At 47.5% G+C, this 17,590-nt stretch overlaps 2 protein-coding genes and 1 long non-coding RNA gene across 5 annotated transcripts in view; 2 read left to right on the top strand and 1 right to left on the bottom strand.

Annotated features, from left to right (window-relative positions):
* DDX55 (DEAD-box helicase 55) overlaps window positions 1-8,685 on the top strand; it is a 12,931-nt gene extending 4,246 nt beyond the window's left edge. Inside the window, exons 6-14 of the mRNA XM_039879266.1 lie at window positions 817-966; window positions 1,520-1,709; window positions 2,814-2,896; window positions 4,683-4,814; window positions 5,606-5,698; window positions 6,339-6,453; window positions 6,919-7,087; window positions 7,437-7,729; window positions 7,951-8,685. Coding sequence (XP_039735200.1) covers window positions 817-966; window positions 1,520-1,709; window positions 2,814-2,896; window positions 4,683-4,814; window positions 5,606-5,698; window positions 6,339-6,453; window positions 6,919-7,087; window positions 7,437-7,729; window positions 7,951-8,115 — 1,390 coding nt within the window. The 3' untranslated portion in view covers window positions 8,116-8,685. The remainder of the gene's footprint in view (window positions 1-816; window positions 967-1,519; window positions 1,710-2,813; window positions 2,897-4,682; window positions 4,815-5,605; window positions 5,699-6,338; window positions 6,454-6,918; window positions 7,088-7,436; window positions 7,730-7,950) is intronic.
* EIF2B1 (eukaryotic translation initiation factor 2B subunit alpha) lies at window positions 7,731-17,586 on the bottom strand. 2 transcript variants are annotated; one of them, XM_039879267.1, is made up of 9 exons: window positions 17,432-17,586; window positions 16,620-16,721; window positions 15,409-15,545; window positions 15,188-15,304; window positions 13,378-13,490; window positions 12,761-12,829; window positions 11,794-11,869; window positions 10,392-10,517; window positions 7,731-9,718 (listed from the first exon to the last, which is right to left on the bottom strand). In XM_039879267.1, the coding sequence occupies exons 1-9, from the start codon at window positions 17,442-17,444 to the stop codon at window positions 9,554-9,556; spliced, it is 918 nt and encodes a 305-aa protein (XP_039735201.1). In that variant the 5' UTR covers window positions 17,445-17,586; the 3' UTR covers window positions 7,731-9,553. The 2 variants fall into 2 exon arrangements, with proteins under 2 accessions (XP_039735201.1, XP_039735203.1); XM_039879269.1 differs by lacking the exon at window positions 17,432-17,586 and adding an exon at window positions 17,190-17,240.
* On the top strand, window positions 10,788-14,889 carry LOC120616019 (uncharacterized). 2 transcript variants are annotated; one of them, XR_005656441.1, is made up of 2 exons: window positions 10,788-12,147; window positions 12,379-14,889. It is a non-coding gene; the product is annotated as an uncharacterized LOC120616019 (long non-coding RNA). The 2 variants fall into 2 exon arrangements; XR_005656440.1 differs by having other exon boundaries at window positions 12,348-14,889.
* Window positions 17,587-17,590: the final 4 nt, after the last annotated feature.

Genomic DNA, 17,590 nt, shown 5'->3' with positions numbered 1-17,590 from the left:
GCTTTCCAGTAGGGGTCACAAACTGGTTCCTCTGGGGGTCAGGTTGGGGTCAGGATAATATAACGGCGTGAAGGGGGTTGGGGGGCGTTGGGGAAGAGCTGGCTGGGAGGCGCCAGAATGCTTGATTCCAGCTGGTAGCTGCTGTGCAGGACTCTGGCTCGGTATTGGGTTATTAAAAAGAATATGGAATTCTAGATTTTTGTGTTATCTCCAGATTTTTTTAACCATTGGCATGTAATTCACATTTTTAAAAATCTTGCAGGTCAGCCAATGTTTGCGGCCACACTGGGTTTTCAGTCTGCCAGTCTGTGATCTTTATGTGAAAGTATCTCTACTTCGGTTAGCGTCCTCATTTTGTAGACAAGTTAGTTACCTGGGGCCTAACGTGGCTAAGTGCCTTGTTCTCGGTCAGCAGTCTGCAAACCTCTCTGTAAGGGACCAGATGGTTAATATTTTAGATTGTGGACCACACAGTCTGTCACAGCTTTCAGCTCTGCTGTTGTGGTGTGGAAGCCACCAGAGACCACACGTGAATGAAGGGGCGTGAGCGCCTGTCAATAGAATGTCATGGAAACAGGCGGAGGCCAGACGTGGCTGATGGGCTGGAGTCTGGAGTCCGCTGGCCGCCCTGGGTCTCAGCCCAGAGGTGGAGTCCGTCCCCCCCGCAGCCCACGTGCTCCCCACCCTGCAGCGTTCCTCCCTGGCTCCTGTCTCCTCTCTCTTCCCTGGGAGCCGGGTGACTTTTGGGGGGCGGTATCTGGAAGCAGAAATGTGCGCAGGATCAGAGAGAGTGGGAAACGTTAACTGTTTTCCAAGTGGGAACATCGTGGTGGCGACTCCAGGCCGCTTGGAGGACATGTTCCGGAGGAAGGCCGAGGGCTTGGACCTGGCCAGCTGCGTGAAGTCCCTGGACGTCCTGGTGTTGGATGAAGCGGACAGACTCCTGGACATGGGGTTTGAGGCAAGGTGCTGGATCGGGAGCTCTATTGGCTTTGGGTGGCTCTGGGTGGAGAAGGGAGGCCCAAAGGGAATGAACGCCCTTGTTTCCTCATGACTTTGAACTTCGGAACATTAGGTGGTTTGGTCCTTCAAATTCTAGTACACAATTTAAGTTCCAGTTCTTCATTCTCCTTAAGGTGCATTTTCCTTTGTGGTTTCTTTAAGATTTTTAAAAAAATAAACAGCTCTGTTGGGATATAATTCATATCTCATACAATTCACCCACTTAAAGAATACAGTTTAGTGGGTTTTAGTCTCAAGTTTTGTTTCATAATTTCACTCGCTGCTTTTAATTGTCTCACATTATGAAAGTATAATTATAGGCTTCTTTGGAGAAACCTTGGGAAAATGAGAATATAAGAAGAAATGAAAATCACCTATGGTCCCACCTCTCAGTATCTACTGTAAATATGGTGATAGTTTCTCTTTGTCTTCTAAAGACCTGCGTGGTATCATAATGCAGGATTTCTGGATTATGCCGATGAATGAGGCTCCCCTCCCCACCCCTTTTTTTTTTTAGCATTAACACCATCCTGGAGTTTTTGCCAAAGCAAAGAAGAACGGGCCTTTTCTCCGCCACTCAGACGCAGGAAGTGGAGAGCCTGGTGAGGGCTGGCCTCCGGAACCCTGTGCGGGTCTCAGTACGGGAGAAGGGCGTGGCGGCCAGCAGCACCCAGAAGACCCCGTCCCGCCTGGAGAACTACTACATGGTGAGCACCCGACGGCGTTCTCACTGTTCCCTGCGATTCTGTGTCCTCACGGCTGGAGTCTGAGGCGCGGCTTGGTGACAGCAGTTAATTACACTGTTGTGTACTTGAAATTTGCTAGGAGGGTGTTGTGTACTTGAAATTTGCTAGGAGGGTGTTGTGTACTTGAAATTTGCTAGGAGGGTGTTGTGTACTTGAAATTTGCTAGGAGGGTGGATCGTAAGTGTTCTTACCAAAAACTAAAAAAAAGCTAACCACGTGACAGGATGGACGTGTTGGCTACCTTGAGTAGCTCGAGTATGGTTTCATTGTGCACATGTATCAAATCATCACATTGCACGCCTTAAATATACACAGTTTTTACCTGCCAGTTATATCGGTAAAGCCAGAAGAAATCAAACAAGTGTTTCAGCTAAGGCAATTTAATGAAAAATCTTTATTTTTTTTAATTTAAACTGTTTTCAATAAGCTTAGTTCTGTCTTTCCTTTTGCATGATCAACTGTAATAGTTGTTTTAGTAACGTATTAGGTTTTTGTGTTTCTGCTTACTTGAAAAATGATTCCTTAATTTTTTCTTAATTTTCCCTGTTTCATCAATATAGTATACAGTGTTCTCACTAATGTGTTAACTTTTTGCAGTTAAAACAAGCAGAAATTAGTAATGATGAGTGTTCTAGGAATTAGCTTATAGTTTTCTAGGAAAGTAAATCTGTAAAATGATACCCATGGTATATTTTAAAATACATTTGGGGACCGAGCAGGACTATTGTTATGGGTGGTCAAACTTGGTGACTGCATAAGTTAACGTGGGCATAAATGTGTGTTAAGCATAGTCCCCAAGGACAGTTGTGTGGATCTCCTACCCCCAGGCGGTATGTTCTTAGCACACATGTGTGGGGTATGCTGGGTACAGGCACCGGAAGCACTGGGTTCCCGGGCCTGTCAGAACGCGCCTGAGTTAGGTAGACTGATGGACATTCTGACAAAAGTGTCTTATTCATGTAAGAAAGTAGATTCTTTAAAATTTAAGGCTGAAACTGAAAATAGCTATGGGGATTATTATTGTCAATCAATTTGTTTTTATTAGTTTTCCTTTTTATTTTGTAGGTGTGTAAGGCGGATGAGAAGTTTAATCAGCTGGTACATTTTCTTCGCAATCGGAAGCAGGAAAAGCACCTGGTCTTCTTCAGGTAATGAGTGCTCTGGACTCTGCTAAGAGTCGGGGCCCAGCCGCACCTGGAAAGCACAGATGTGTGTGGCACTCGGACTTGTGGTTCCATTGAGGGCGGTTCTCTCCGTTAGGAATGGTTTTGGCTGCAAATAACCAAAACCCAACTTCTGTGGCTCAAGCGGGAGGGACTTATTTTTCTCCTGTAAAAGTCCAGAGGTGGGCAGTGTCTGGCTTTGGTTTATGTCCCGGCAACATCAGGGTCAGTGTTTCTGCAGTTATCCTGGCCTTTCCATCCTGTCTGTCACTTCATACTTTTGAGATGATCACTGTCACACTCACTGTCCTGTCTGCACTGAAAGCAGATAAAAGAGGAAAGGCAGAGGGGGTGGGGAGGGCAATGTTAGCCCTATCTATCCCTTTGAATCAGAAGAGCAGGAGGCTTTCTCAGAAACCCCTCCTCCCTGGCTGGCTTGGCTTCCATTTTATGGGCCGGCGGTGGGTCACTCGCAGCCCCTCACATCAAGAGTGGTGGAGAGAGTGAGTGTGTAGTTGTCCCATCCTCTGTGGTGAGGAGGCAGAGGAGGAGGTGGCTGGGAATGGCATTCGATCGGCTAGCCCCGTGTCTGTCACAGGGGGGTTTGCCCTGCTGTCGGAATGCAAGACACAGGACAGATGTGGTGCTTTTCGACACTGCCTGAGGTTTTTTTTTCTTTTTCACCTGTCCGTCCACCAATAAAGTACATTAGCTCTCGACGCGTGAATGCAAAATGGAGTTCACAAAACCGCACTCGGCGCGGCGGGCTGCATTTCTGATGTTTTCTGTTCTGGTCCAAACTCACTAAATTGATTTCAGGACCCCCCAGATTGCTGTCAGGATCTATGGGTCGTGACTTGCAGTGTGTAAAACTGCTTTATTATGTACTGGTGTGACTTGTGGCGGAAACTGTGAAGCAGTCACTTAGCACGGGTACATAAGACACAGGTGTTTACGTAGACAGGAGTCGCCTGGCTTGGAATCCTGCAGCCTGGCCTGGAGGGAGGGACACTGCAGGACTCCGACCTTGGCTCTGGCTCTGCCGCTTCCCCATTGCCTCTCCCTAAGCTTCAGTCCCCTCATCTGCAAATGGACTTGATGTCGCGTTGGAATCCCTCCAAATAAAAGAGGTTTGGGAGTGAACGTTACTAGCAGGATGTAGCACTGGGAACTCACCGACCCCACGGAGAAAGTGGGGTGCCCAGCCCTATTTGAAGATGGGGTCCGGGAACCCCGGAGAGTGCTGTGACCACGTGTTTAGGGCACATCCTCATTGCGATGGCCCTGCTCCCTTATGTCGTTGGGTGACTCGAAGCTGAGACCAGGTACCTAGGCGAGGATGATGGGTCTAACTTAGGTTGTCCACTGAGCCCAGGGGTCACACTAATGGGGGAGGAAGCAGTTCCCCAAATGAGGAGCAGGGATGTTTCGAAATCTTACGACACTTTATATTTCAGACGTCATTGTTTGTTAGGAAGGACAGCTTGCATTAATGCTGTTTCTCAGGGCAGGGAGAGCCCCCTTGCTGGAACATCTTTAGACAGTGAAAATACATCCTTGGGGTTTTAATTCACGTTTAAGGGATTTTGTCAAAAGATCGGCTTTTCACTGCAGAGAGGGTTCGAGGTTCAGAGCTAAGCTGTGGGTGAAGTTCACAGCCGTCTCCATGTTTCCCAGAGGATGGGGTCATCACTGTCGGTGCTCACGGCCTTCCCCCGCCCGCTGTGGAAGAGCGGGTGGCCAGTGACCACGCCCTCTGTCCCTCTTGCAGCACCTGCGCCTGCGTGGAGTACTACGGAAAGGCCCTGGAGGCGCTGGTGAAGGGCACGGAGGTCATGTGCATCCACGGGAAGATGAAGTACAAGCGGGACAAGATCTTCACGGGCTTCCGCGGGTTGCAGAGGTCGGGGAGCTTCACAGAGATGGGTCTCCAGCCACTGCACGCGTCTGCCCGTCCCTCTGCCCCAAAGCCCCGTGGGTGACCTGTCCACAGCCTGCAGCCCCCTCTGCCCCAGTTACCACATCCCCTCTGTGCAGATGCCCAGAGCCCGTCCCTCTGTCCTGACCCCACTGCACGTGGCGACTCCCCTGCTCGATTTTAAGCTGCAGTACAACGGAACCCGTATGTTGTGTGCACGCCTGATTCCCTGGTTTCGGCCCAGGGCCTGGCCGGTGGGGGTCATGGCAGCTGTTGAATGGGTGAAGTGGGCAGGTAGGAGCGACCCATGACGTCCAGCTTCCAGGTTGTCGTGCAGGTGACTGCACAGTAGGGAATGCGGAGCTCGGTGACCGTAACTCGATTCTGTCTGTGCATTTAAATAATATTTTTCTGTTTTCCTTAATTATGAGCATCCTTGCTCTGTTAAAAGCAATCTTAGGCAAAGTGATATAACCGTTATAGTCAGGCATGGAAAATTTCACTTGTCTTTTTTAAACACCTGTGAAGCTTAGACCCTCTAGTTTTTTTTTTCAAGTGGAAATATGCTAATTTAAAAACCCTTTCACTGTCTCCTTTCACCTTCTATTTTCATTGGGAATTTCTAAAGCCCTAGAGCATCTTAGGAGGAAGAAAAAATGAAAATCTTGAGATTCTAGAACCTATGTATTACAGCTGTCCTCACCGAGGTCAGTTAAGGCTGCTGGTGATGAAAACGGTGGCCTCCTCACGCAGAACCGTGTCTTGTCATTTTCTAGCGGGATTTTAGTGTGCACTGACGTGATGGCCCGAGGAATAGACATTCCCGAAGTCGACTGGGTTTTGCAGTACGACCCTCCCAGCAACGCAAGGTACAGCACGGTCGTCGTTCCCCTCTGCCTGGGACCTCGCCTAACGAAATACGGATCCCGAGGGAGTAAACAAATGACGTTTGCCAGGTGTTATTCTAACTGGCAAAAATAGGCGCATGGGTGCATCACTGGTATGTCAGTAATGATTCTATGTCACACAGCAGTCAAAAGGTATTTTCAAATGAAAGGTATTTTTCAAGTTCCTGCAGAAACGTACATGATAGAATGTTGAAAGGAAAACAGTACGTCACACCACAGATGAACATTTGTTATTCTCCTAAAGTAAGCAGGTTTTCTGAAGAAGTGCTGTCAAGCATAAGCCCCTGAGCAGTAATAATGGTTATTTCTTGGTGGAGGGCTTACAGGGCATCTTTTTTTTTTTTTTAAATACTTTTCATGATTTTCCAGATTTTCCGTTAGGACCGTCAGATCATCAGATAGGAATAAATCCAAAAGCTTTCTAGTTCATTAACCGTCTTGCGGAATCCCGTCTGGTTTGCGATGTGTATGTAACCGCCAGCTCTTCTAGTTCAGGGCCCGTAAGTGGCAGAGCTGGGACTGAGCTGCGGGGTCTGGCAGTTGCAGGCCCGCGCCCCGCCCGGCGTTGTCACGTGACTGTGCTCCCATCCTGTGTTCACAGCGCCTTCGTGCACCGCTGTGGCCGCACGGCCCGCATCGGCCACGGCGGCAGTGCGCTGGTGTTCCTCCTCCCCATGGAAGAGTCCTATGTCAATTTCCTTGCAATTAACCAGAAAGTAAGTTGTCATCTCTCTTCATATGGAATACCGTGACGGGTGGCTGGAAAAGTTCTTTTCCATAAGTGGTCTGGAACTCACACTGGGGGCTGGCTGCAAACTCACAGGGCCAGGCTGGCAATGGGAGTGCGGAGCCTCGAAGGCTGTGGAGACACCGGCCTCGTCCAGGGCCGCAGCCACCACTCGGCGCCAGCTGAGTGTCTCTGCTTGGGAACGTGGACTTAGTGTTGCCATACTTTCCAGCCAGAAATCAGGACTTTATGTAAAATCTAATTTTAAAACTTCAAAAAATTTAAAATACTTTTTTGGCCCAAGTAAAAAACTTGGGTTGGATTTTGGCTTCCCAGCCTCTGATGTGAGATTAAAACGAACTGTTTGCCTCTGGTTTTGTTGGCACTGGCTCTGAGGGGGAGCCCCTGGGGATGAGGTGATTCCAGCCAGGAAAAGTGACTGGCCTCTGTGCAGTGCCCCCTGCAGGAGATGAGCCTCCAGAAGAGCACCGCGGACGTCCTTCCGAGGCTCAGGGCCATGGCCCTGGCCGACAGAGCCGTGTTTGAGAAGGGCATGCGAGCTTTTGTGTCGCACGTCCAGGCTTACGCGAAGCACGAGTGCAGCCTCATCTTCAGGTTAAAGGGTGAGCTGGACGTCTTCCTCTGGTCGTGTCTCCACCTTCAATAGCTGACGGTTCTACAAGTATGAAATTGCTTCGTCTTATAAAAATCTTAGGCACCTGTCAGTGTTAACATTTACTAAACATGGTTAACATTTTCTAAACATGTAACAGGAAGTCTTCCTAGGGTTTGAGTAGACAGAATAAACTGGCTGTTGAGTATTCCTTTTTAGTAAAAATGTAATTATTTTAATCTAATTAAAACGAATCCATCAGACCATTTGGTTAGAAAAATTTTATTACTAGGAATCTTCACGGGTCGATTCTCCTAATCCTGTTTTGGGTGCTAATGCTGATGTTTTGATTTAACTAGATCTCGATTTTGCTGCTCTTGCTCGGGGTTTCGCCCTGCTCAGGATGCCCAAGATGCCAGAACTGAGAGGAAAGCAGTTTGCAGATTTTGTGCCCGTGGACATTAACACAGACACCATCCCATTTAAAGATAAAATGAGAGAGAAGCAGAGGCAGAAACTCCTGGAGCAACAACGAAAAGAGAAAACAGAAAATGAAGGGAGAAGAAAATTCATAAAAAATAAAGCTTGGTCAAAGCAGAAAGCCAAAAAGAAAAAGAAGAAAAAAATGAATGACAAAAGGAAAAGGGAAGAGGTAAAGTTTGCAGTTTTATTACTTACACAGTCAATTTAGAATTCCAACACGTTTTATTGAAATAGTATTTTTTAATAGGAATTGCGTGGGGCTCTCAAATTTCTGCATCACATTGGTGACCTGGGTCTGAGAGCGTGTCGCTCCTGATTAAGAGCTGCTGCTTTTTCTTAGGACGCTGCTGCCGAGAAATTCAGTGGTTTGTTGTTCTCTTCTGTATTTAGGGTTCTGACATTGAAGATGAGGACATGGAGGAACTTCTTAATGATACAAGGCTCTTGAAAAAGTTTAAAAAAGGCAAAATCACTGAAGAAGAATTTGAGAAGGGATTGTTGACAAGTGGCAAAAAGTCAGTCAAGGCAGCAGATTCCGGAATCGCAGATTTGTAGGATGACTGCTGATCCCCGGACCTGAGGAGAGACGCACGTGTGTGCCCCGCACGCGGCAGGCGGCTCACGTTGGCCTTCGCTGCACGTCAGAACGTCGGCAGACACGCAGGAAGCGTCTCTCTGCAAGCTGTCGTTTCAGACGGGGGAGAGATGAGGGAGGATTCGCACTCTTGACTATTACTAGAAATGTGCCAGCCTTGAGGAGGTCACGCGAGTGTAAATAACAGATGTCAATATTTATTTCACGTGTCATCTATATAAAGAGCTTGTTTTCTGGGGCGAATTTACACTTATTTTTTTACACGCAGATACTGAAGTAGACTCGATTGTAGGCTGTTTAAGGTTCCTTCGTGTTTGCAGGCACCATACCTCCCTGGGTGTCTGACCCCTGGACTTCAGGTCTCTCTGATGCACTGAGCACCTGCATAGGGCGGCTAATGCTGCTGGCGTGTTTCTTTTCTTAGAAAAGTCCCTAGTACTGTTTTGGGGGTGTCTAAAAAACCGAGGAAGCGGGTCATACCCTGGGAAAGAAAATTATTACGCCTCTGTTGAATAAACTATATTTTCTTCTCACCAGCTGTATCTTAAGTGTGTAAATGTGGCTACAAGGTGCCTTCACCACTGTGGCCAACAGTGGGGCTTGGGGCAGCGCTCAGTCCCCATGTAACACCGTATCAAAGTCTCATGCAATTTATTTGAAAAGATGCTGAATTTGTTCCCAAGTACAATTTTTAAAAGTTGCTCAGGTCCCAAACCTGTTAAAATTCACATCATTTGCAGATGCAGAATTTAATGTAACAAATGTTCTGGAAGGCGTCTTAACTGGCAAGCCATGTGGATACTCCCGCTAACTGCCACTTCTGCCCTCTTGGGGCTCTGTGGGTAGTTTCCACTCCACTCGGCTTGATGCCAGCCGGGGGATGGTGGCCCCGGCTCGTGTTCACTGGAAGCCCGAGGCCAAGGGAGCGAGTGTTTTCTGCCTTTCTTACAAGGCGCCACATGTATTGTGTGTCCCGGGCAGCTGCTGGCCAGTGAGGAAGGGGCAGCCGGCTGCAGTCAGGAGCACCTGCTTTTTTAGGCCTGCATCTCTTTGAAGCTTTTGGCAAATTCAGTCCGGAGAGCAGGGAAGATGGAGGGAGGGGACTCAGGCACGTCTTTCATCGGTTAAGTAGCCAATAATCTAACCTGTATTTCTGGAAATAGGAAATGAATGGAAGTGTCTGGAAACCGGCAGCATAATTTGAGTTTTTGAGGAACCATGAACATACTTAAATAGGACGGAAGTGAATAAAAATTTCTCCAAGACTTAAGAATTTAAGTCCTTAGTCCATTAATCTTGATTTAGAGAAATTCAGTCTTGGACTGGCTCACATGGGCCCGAGAGGCCACTCACTCTGCCCACCTGCCTCGGCTGTCCGTGGCGGGGGCGGGCCGGCGCTTACAGGTACAGCTTGATGAGTTCGTCGCTGACAGCCGAGGGCGTGAGCACGCCCAGGTCTGTGAACAGCAGTGTGATTAAGGACGGGGAGGTGTAGTCGACCCACGGGTGCTCCTCTTTGAGATCCTGTCCAGTGTGCGCAGACTTCAGGGTAGCGGCCTTATACTAGGAGACAGAAAGCAGATGTTAGTCTGCCCCCACATCCAGCGTGCTGCACGGCCGAGGCCTGGGCCTGAGCAGCCGCTGTGCAACCACCTGAAAGTGCCCTCCGGAAACGGGGAGCAGCCAGCTGAGCAGCACGCTGGCGAGGAGGGCAGTGTCACCTGGGTGGGCCAGATCGTGGCGGCCTATGGGCCAAGGGCACAGTGTCCCCTCACCAGCGTGCTGGATTCCCTCAGAACAGCCTTTGCAGAGGGCTGACGATGTGCCAGGCACTGTGCTAAGCTCTCCATGGATCATCTCAGAATTGTCGTGACTGATAATACCATTATCCTGTTGTATAGACAAATGAAGTTCAGCGCTTACAATGAAGACTCGCCCAAGGTCACATGGTCAGTAAGTGGTAGAGATGGGAGCTGAGCCCAGAGAGTTGACTCCAAATCTTGGACTGTTCACCACCAGCCCTCCCCGGCTCCTCAGCCCGTATGAGAGATTGAAAAACTGAAAAACTGGGTACGAATTAGACTCTGTGAGTCCAACATCCACCACTTTATCTTTGTATCCCCACTGCTGGAGAAAGTAGCACCAGGAAGTGAATAACTAACATTATTAGCGATGCATTTTTCCCAAAGGTTTCAGTTTAGACTCAAATACCCCTTCAAATATGGCAAACTCTTGCCTTAAATTTATCCGGGACGTCTTGTTGGTTTAGTGGGAAGAGCCGCACAAACTTGAAACTTTCTGCAACCACGTAGAAGGGCTTGTTCTGTGCTTTGGCGCACACAGCCATTTGGTTTGTTCCAATCTGCGAATCAGAAAGGAGAGAAAGATGACATCTTATAGCACATCTGAAGTGGAAGTAACAAAAAGTGTACAGGGGACACAATATATATAATTCTGGCTTCGGCATTAAAGAGGATCTTTTAAAAAAGAAAACAGACATTTTCCCAATGATATACAAATGGCCAAAAAACACATGAGAAGATGCTCAAGATTCATAGTCATTAGGGAAATGCAAGTCAAAACCACAATGAGATTCTACTCCACACCTACTGAGATGGCTATAATTAAAAAAAGTGTTGGCAAGAATGTAGATAAACTGGAATCCTCGTACGTTGCTGGTGGGCATGCGAAATGATGCACCCGCTATGGAAAAGTCTGGTTGTTTCCCCAAAAGCTAAACACATAATTACCATACGGGCCAGTAATTCTTTTAGGTATATACCCCAAAGAACTGAAACTAGGAACTCAAATAGGTCATTGCACACCCGTGCTCACTGCAGCATTATTCACAACAGCCAATAAGTAGAAACAACCCCAGTGTCCATCAGTGGATGAATGGAAAAAGCAATGTCCATCCTGACAGTAGGACATTATGCAGCCACAAAAAGAAATGAAGTACTGCCACATGCTGCTGCACAGGTGAGCTCTGGAAACAGCATGCTAAGTGAAAGCCAAACTTGGAAGGAAAGAGTGTGATTCTACTTGGATGAGATACTGAGACTAGGCAAAAATCATGGAGACAGGACATTCGATTAGGGGATGGGAGGGAGAATGGTGAGTTTTGCTTAACGGTGACAGAGTTTCTGTTTGGGGCGGTGGAAAAGTTTTGAAAACGTGATGGCTGCACGACAATGTGAATGTAATTAATCCTATCGAACTGTACACTTAAAAATGATAAAATGGCAAATTTTATGTTACATATAGTTTACAAGACAAAAACAATCATAAAACTTTTCCATGTTAACCGAACTGATAGAAAAATGTTAACATTATACTGATGTCAAATATGATCGATTAAAAAGAAAAACCAACCCCAAATTTCAGTGAAAATGTGTTTTGAGGAAATAGAAGTTACATTCTCCTAATTTATACAGATCGGTCTCCAAGCAGAAGGAACTCCGACCAAGCTGGATGCCGGCGCAGGGCCCTGTGGAACCCGTGAAGGATCGGAGGAGATGGCACAGCCCTGAGGCAGGTTAGGGACCGAATGCTATCGCTATCGCACAATGCCGGTGGGTGGCCTCGGCCCCTCTGGTCCCTACGCCGGAACAGGAACTGTGGCGGACCGATGCTCCTACCTTGTTGATGATGCCTCCGTTTTCAACGACTCCTTCAGCACCAACTATGACAAGATCCACTTTCTCCATGATATAGCTAAGGAAATTAAAAAATAATTATGCTCTTTCCTTGGCTCTTGTTAGTAGCATCGCCATCTGCAAAGACCAAGATTCCAATTTCACTGCGTTAAGCTCCTCTCGTAACTTTCTTCAAAAGAGCACTCAACACATGAGACAACTCTGGAACTGCTACCAGTTCTGCTACCAGGGGCGTTAAAACCTGCTTTGATCGCGACCCCGCCGTAAGGTGTACACCTGACACTGCCACCTGGTACGTGCGCACATGCGCGTGACAAGCAAGAACTTCACGACCTGGTATGTATCACCACGTGAGGCACACTGTATAGACCTGATGTGACCTAAGTTAGAAAAAAGTGTCACGTAACTCAATCTTTTGGGTAGGGGGAAGGCCAATTTACCTTTTAATATGAGCAACTAGCAGAATTCTTCAAAATGCTTACTCTTAAAAGTATTCTTAACTTCTTAATCATCTACCTTATGTGTTTCTTTCCAAGAGATGATGATTCTCGTCTTTTCCCTCGTGAGGTGCACTGACAACCCGTGGGACATGTGACCTTGGTTTAAGTGGCATGGGTGAGACGAAGAATTCCAGAGAGCCACTGGGAACACCTGTGTCTTCAGATGAAGGCGGAGCACTCATCAGGTACGCTGACCTTAAGCCGACCTTAGCACCGTGATACTACGTAAACGCCTCGCATTCTCTGCAGCATCTTACAGCCTGCCTGCTGGCACACGATCCAGACCTAACGAGCTTGCTGGTTTACTGCAGCTATCAATTAAGACGTGGGACGCTACCCAGTTCAGGTTTATGAATGGGACTCATTCTTCAGTCTGGAAACCCTGCTCCCAACCAACCCTGGGAGTGGCTGAGGAAGAGTATTGGTGTTCGGGGAAGCCGGGCACTTACCCAACAGCAGCATCCAGGACCACTGTGACAGGGACGTTGAGGTGGCAGAGGGCTTTGGCCATTTTCTTACTGAAAATGACATTTGAGAACATTAGGGAAAATTGGAGAAAGTGCCCTAGTGGTGTATCATGAGTCACTTAACTGACAGTGATAAATCATGTTAGCCTGAAACTCAGTTAATGGATTAAGGACCGATCCCAAACTCTGGATGAAGGAAACAAGAATTTGGGTTTTTTAGGAGGAAGTATGTGTTTCAGGAAAACTATATACTCTTGGGGATTCTGGGTAAGATGCAAATTCAGAAGAAAAAATTTTTATTTCATTATCTGCTGGATAGTTCCCTGGTAAAAATCTTTGAATTGACACAATCTCTTGCGGTCCCCCGATTTAACAACTAAATAAACCCCCTAGGTCCTGTACTGTGGCCCTCCGCACATGCACAATGGTTTTTCATCCAGGGGTGGGGACAGACACAGTCACAGGCAATACTGACTGGTCAGGGGACATGTTCTGGCTCCTCTTACAGTGGATCCTAATCCTCAGTTTGGTCTTTAAAAATGCTATCGCTATCGCACAATGCTATCGCTGGGCACATAATCAAAGAGAGAGATACTTGCCCTGATATGTCAGGCTGTGACTCTGTGATGTACACACTGAAACGCTTCTTGGCCGCCACAGCTGCTTCCAAGACCCTGAGGACCACTCTGGAGTAGGCGTGAGTTAATATTCTCTGTGAACCGAGACAGCGCCGTCAAAGGGGCGAGCTTCCCACGGTCACCCATACCCTGGGCCCCGCTGATGCATGTGTCTGGGACCCTAGAGCTTTTCTGCATGCTTTCTCACAGATCAACTATAATCAGGAGAAAAGACCGTTGATGGTACTCTGAGTTTAAGACCATATACCAGTCGTAAAGGATTTCTGCCGGAGGGATTTATTACGGGGCCCCTCTCCCGACAGCAGGTACAGAAGTGGTACCCATGTGGTGGACAAGAGCCTCCGTTAGGTTGGGTTTTCTATTTCTAAGACATGGGTTGCACACCTGGGCCTACAGGTACCAGGCAGGGAGCATAATAAATGCAGTGGGCTGGGCAGGGCCAGCAGCGAAGTGGAAAGGCTGAGTTCCAGCTGTTGTCACATAGTCCCACTGTTGCCAGATCGTCTCATTTTTCTACAGGAGCCAAAAATCCAGTGTTTCAATATTGGTTAACTGACTTTTAAGAATCTATAAACAGTGTTTGCGTTAAGTGCAAGCCACTCGTGGGCTGGGGACAGTTTGCAGACACTTACACGTAACCTCACCTCTGTTGTGCAGAATGGAGCACGGAGGACCCCACAACTCAAGATGGGTGGACACAAGTCCATATCTCCTTTCTGGGCCGCATCTGAGAGCTTCTAGAAATGCAGATTCTCAGGACCCACCCCAGACCTACTGAATCAGAACCTGCATTTAACAAGATCCCCAGGTGGTTCATCTGTGTGTTCGAATTTAAGCAGCTTTGCTCTCAGTTTAGTTTAAATCAGCACCAATGCAGGTGAGTGTCACACATTAAACGACACTAGAGCCAGTGAAACCCACGGAATACCGATGGCACGGAAGGAGGACGCCTCTGTGACAGCGGCCATAATCTTGCTTCCACTCGGCTAAAAATACTTTTGTCTGCAACCGGCTTTTGAACAAGTTCCACTCACACCTATTATTATGTCATTTATTTAATAACATGCTTCAAAGGTTGGGAAGAGGGTAATAAAACAGGACAAGATTTCAGAGTCGAAATGCAAGTAAATCATTTTCTGGTCAGTGCAGGCTTAGACGGCAGAAAGGGACGCTGGTGGGAGAGACGTCAGAGCGTTTTATTGCCCCTGCGCTGGGACACTGACTTGACTTGCAGCTCCTGTCTTTCCTGACTTACAAACACTTGGCAGCTCTGCACCTCTGTAACAGCATTTGAAAGGCAGTGAAAAAAAAAAATCCGAGTCCAGTGTTAACCTTCAGCAGGAAGGCAGACAGTATTAACCAGTGACAAGAGCTGTTCTGTCTTGATTTAATTCAGATTAATTTAGTACATATCCAATAATGAAAATACTCCTTTAGTGAAAGATCTTAATAAATCAAGACTCATTCGTGCCATCCTAGTGTTTTTTTCTGCCCGTGTGAAATGACAACCATCTGTAATAATAACATGAATGTTTATACAGTGCTTGCTGTGTGCCAGGCGCAGTGCAGAGTCCACGCACACCAGCTCACTAATCCTCACAGCAAGTCAATGAGGTATGTGCTGTTGTCACCCTGAGTAACCTGCAGCGCAGAGAGGTTAAGGGACTTGTCCAAGGTCACACAGCAAGCTAAGTAGCAAAGGTGGGATTTTACCCCAGGAGTCCAACTCCAAAGTCCTCACTCCCAGTCACCATGCATGAGGTCTACTCACCGCCCCGTCTTTGATGAAAGTATGGCACAGATCTGCAATTTTATTTCTCGACAGTGATATTCTCCGGAGGAAAAGCTCTCCCCGCTCGATCATGATCTTCTTACATTTGGAGTAATCCTAGGAGGAAAGAGCAGAATGAGGGGAAGGGGACGATTCTGGTAGAGAGAACACTTGCAGTGCAAACGGACTCGGGAGGGGGACGCGAGGGCGGGGGCGCTTACGGAGTACTCAAGGGAGGCGAGGCTGATGAAGCGCAGGAAGAGCTCCCCGCCCGAGGACACGGCCACCGAGGAGTCCACGCCACAAAGGGTTTCTATGGCGCTGGTGAGATTCGCTCTCAGGCCCTGGATTGTCTCCCCTGCATTGATCACACGAGGAACGTGATATTCATTTTAGTATCACTCCCTGGGTGGGTCTGCCATTCATTCATTCATTCATTCATTCAACCAAGATTTACTGGGTGCCTATTGTACGCCAGCCACTATTCTAGATGCCAGATACATCGGTGATCACGACAGGCAGAGTCCCTGTTCTGATTGGAACGCCGTTTCTAGTGAAAGAGGCAGACAATAAACATGCCAAGAAGTAAGCAAGTTAATTATAGATTGTAATAAGGACAAAAAGAGCAGGATGAGGAGGAAGGCGAAGCTACATTAAAGTTAGCAGGGGTGGCTTTGTGAAGTACGGGCTGTTTAAACTGAAACTTAAGTAAGAAAGGATCAACCGCAGAAAGATCCAGTAGGAAAGGTTTCAGGAGCAGACTCTAACAATGCAAAGGCCCTGAGATAGGAGCAGGCTTGGTATGAGCAACGAAGAGAGGCTGGCAGGGCTGAAGCACTGCTCAGCTCGGGACGGCAGGGAAGGAAATTAAGTAGCACTGGCAGATGAGGTCTGCGAAGCGCTTCGGTGAGGCTTAGGTGTTTGGATGTTATTGAAAGTACAGTGGGGAGACAGTAGAGGTTGTCCTAGATACACACGTCTCTAGTCCAGCCCTTCGTTTAAAAAAAAAGCTTTATTATTTTGCTTATACGAGATGTCATGCTATACTCAGATGCTTACATTTGGAATGCCTGAATGATGATAATACCAGAATTTATTCTGGAATGTTCTCTGTAGCATCTGCACATAATCTGGCACAAGACAGAAGCTCAGTAACAGCTGTAAAGCTGAACTATTGCTATAATTTAAGCTTCATGGTCAACTTGATATAAGTTGGCCACTCAGTTCAACGTATATTTCTTTTATGAAAAGGAGTCCATTTAATGGTAACTTTAGGACTCTCTCCAGGTTAAAAGAAAGACTGAAATTAAGAAGCTGGCCTTAGGGAGACATTACTTTACACAGGCACGCATATACCTGTCATATCCACACTTCTGATAGTTACTAGAAGACTTTCCCAGGGCGCAGTGTGTTCGAGGATGGCCCTCTTTACCTTTGTCTCGCTTCAAGAACTCCAGTAAAGTCCGAATGGCAGCCACTGCTGAGGCCGTGTCAGGATCTTCTTTCATCTGAGACTTAAAGTATTCGATTAACTCTGGGGAGAGAGGAAAAAGTGATTCATCAAATTTATTTATCAGGATGCAAGGCCAGAGAGCTTCTTAATAATTGTTGATTTTAAGAAGCAACATAATTTGAAAACTGCCTTTTCACGGTGTTTGGCTTTCAGGGGAATGATAAATGTTGATAAGAATAGAGATGACAGCTACTAAATGATACTGAAAGGTTATTCTTCCTTATCCTTGACCCTAAGTTCTGAGAGAATCCCAGAGTTAACCACCTCATCAATTTCTCCTGTACCCTTGCAGACGGTCTATGATAAGTCAAGGCTATTAACATACAGACTTATTTACTGTATGGAGAGGTCCACCGCCCTTTATTTAACACGAAAGTCTGCCTTTGTATTTTACTTAATAAAACACTCGATAAACACACTAGATGAGCACGTCAAACACGCTTTATTTTCTGATTCCAGTACCAGATCCAACAGGACAGGGAGTCTTATTCTTACTCCAAGAAAGACTGCGAAGACCTGCACACTTCGTCCAAAGTCTCACTTCTTTGGACAAGGGCGCTGCAAAGAAGCGCCTGGGGATACTCTCAGGGCCCGTTCCCTGGATACACGAGCGAAAGGGATTCGCTGTAACTAGAGGAGCCACATCCAACCGAGCAGCCAGAGCTTGGAAAGTGACCACTCCCTGCGCGGCTCCGCTTTAGTCCCAGCAGGCCCATTCCGCCTCGACTTACCCTTGTTGTCCATGGTGCCCTCCGGACCGCGGAGCCCGAGGGGCCCGGAGATGCCCGCGCTGCCTGGAGAAGTCCCGCGATTGCGCGGGCTACGAGCTACAGAGACTGACAGCGTGCGGCGCGGCGCCGCACTCCACTTCCGGCGCGCTGGGGGCGGGG

The sequence above is a fragment of the Pteropus medius genome, unplaced genomic scaffold (genome assembly GCF_902729225.1).
Source record: "Pteropus medius unplaced genomic scaffold, Ma_sr-lr_union100, whole genome shotgun sequence".
In the NCBI taxonomy this organism is placed as follows: domain Eukaryota; kingdom Metazoa; phylum Chordata; class Mammalia; order Chiroptera; family Pteropodidae; genus Pteropus; species Pteropus medius.
Note: the sequence above shows the minus strand (reverse complement) of the source record. Positions and strands in the feature narration are given on the sequence as shown.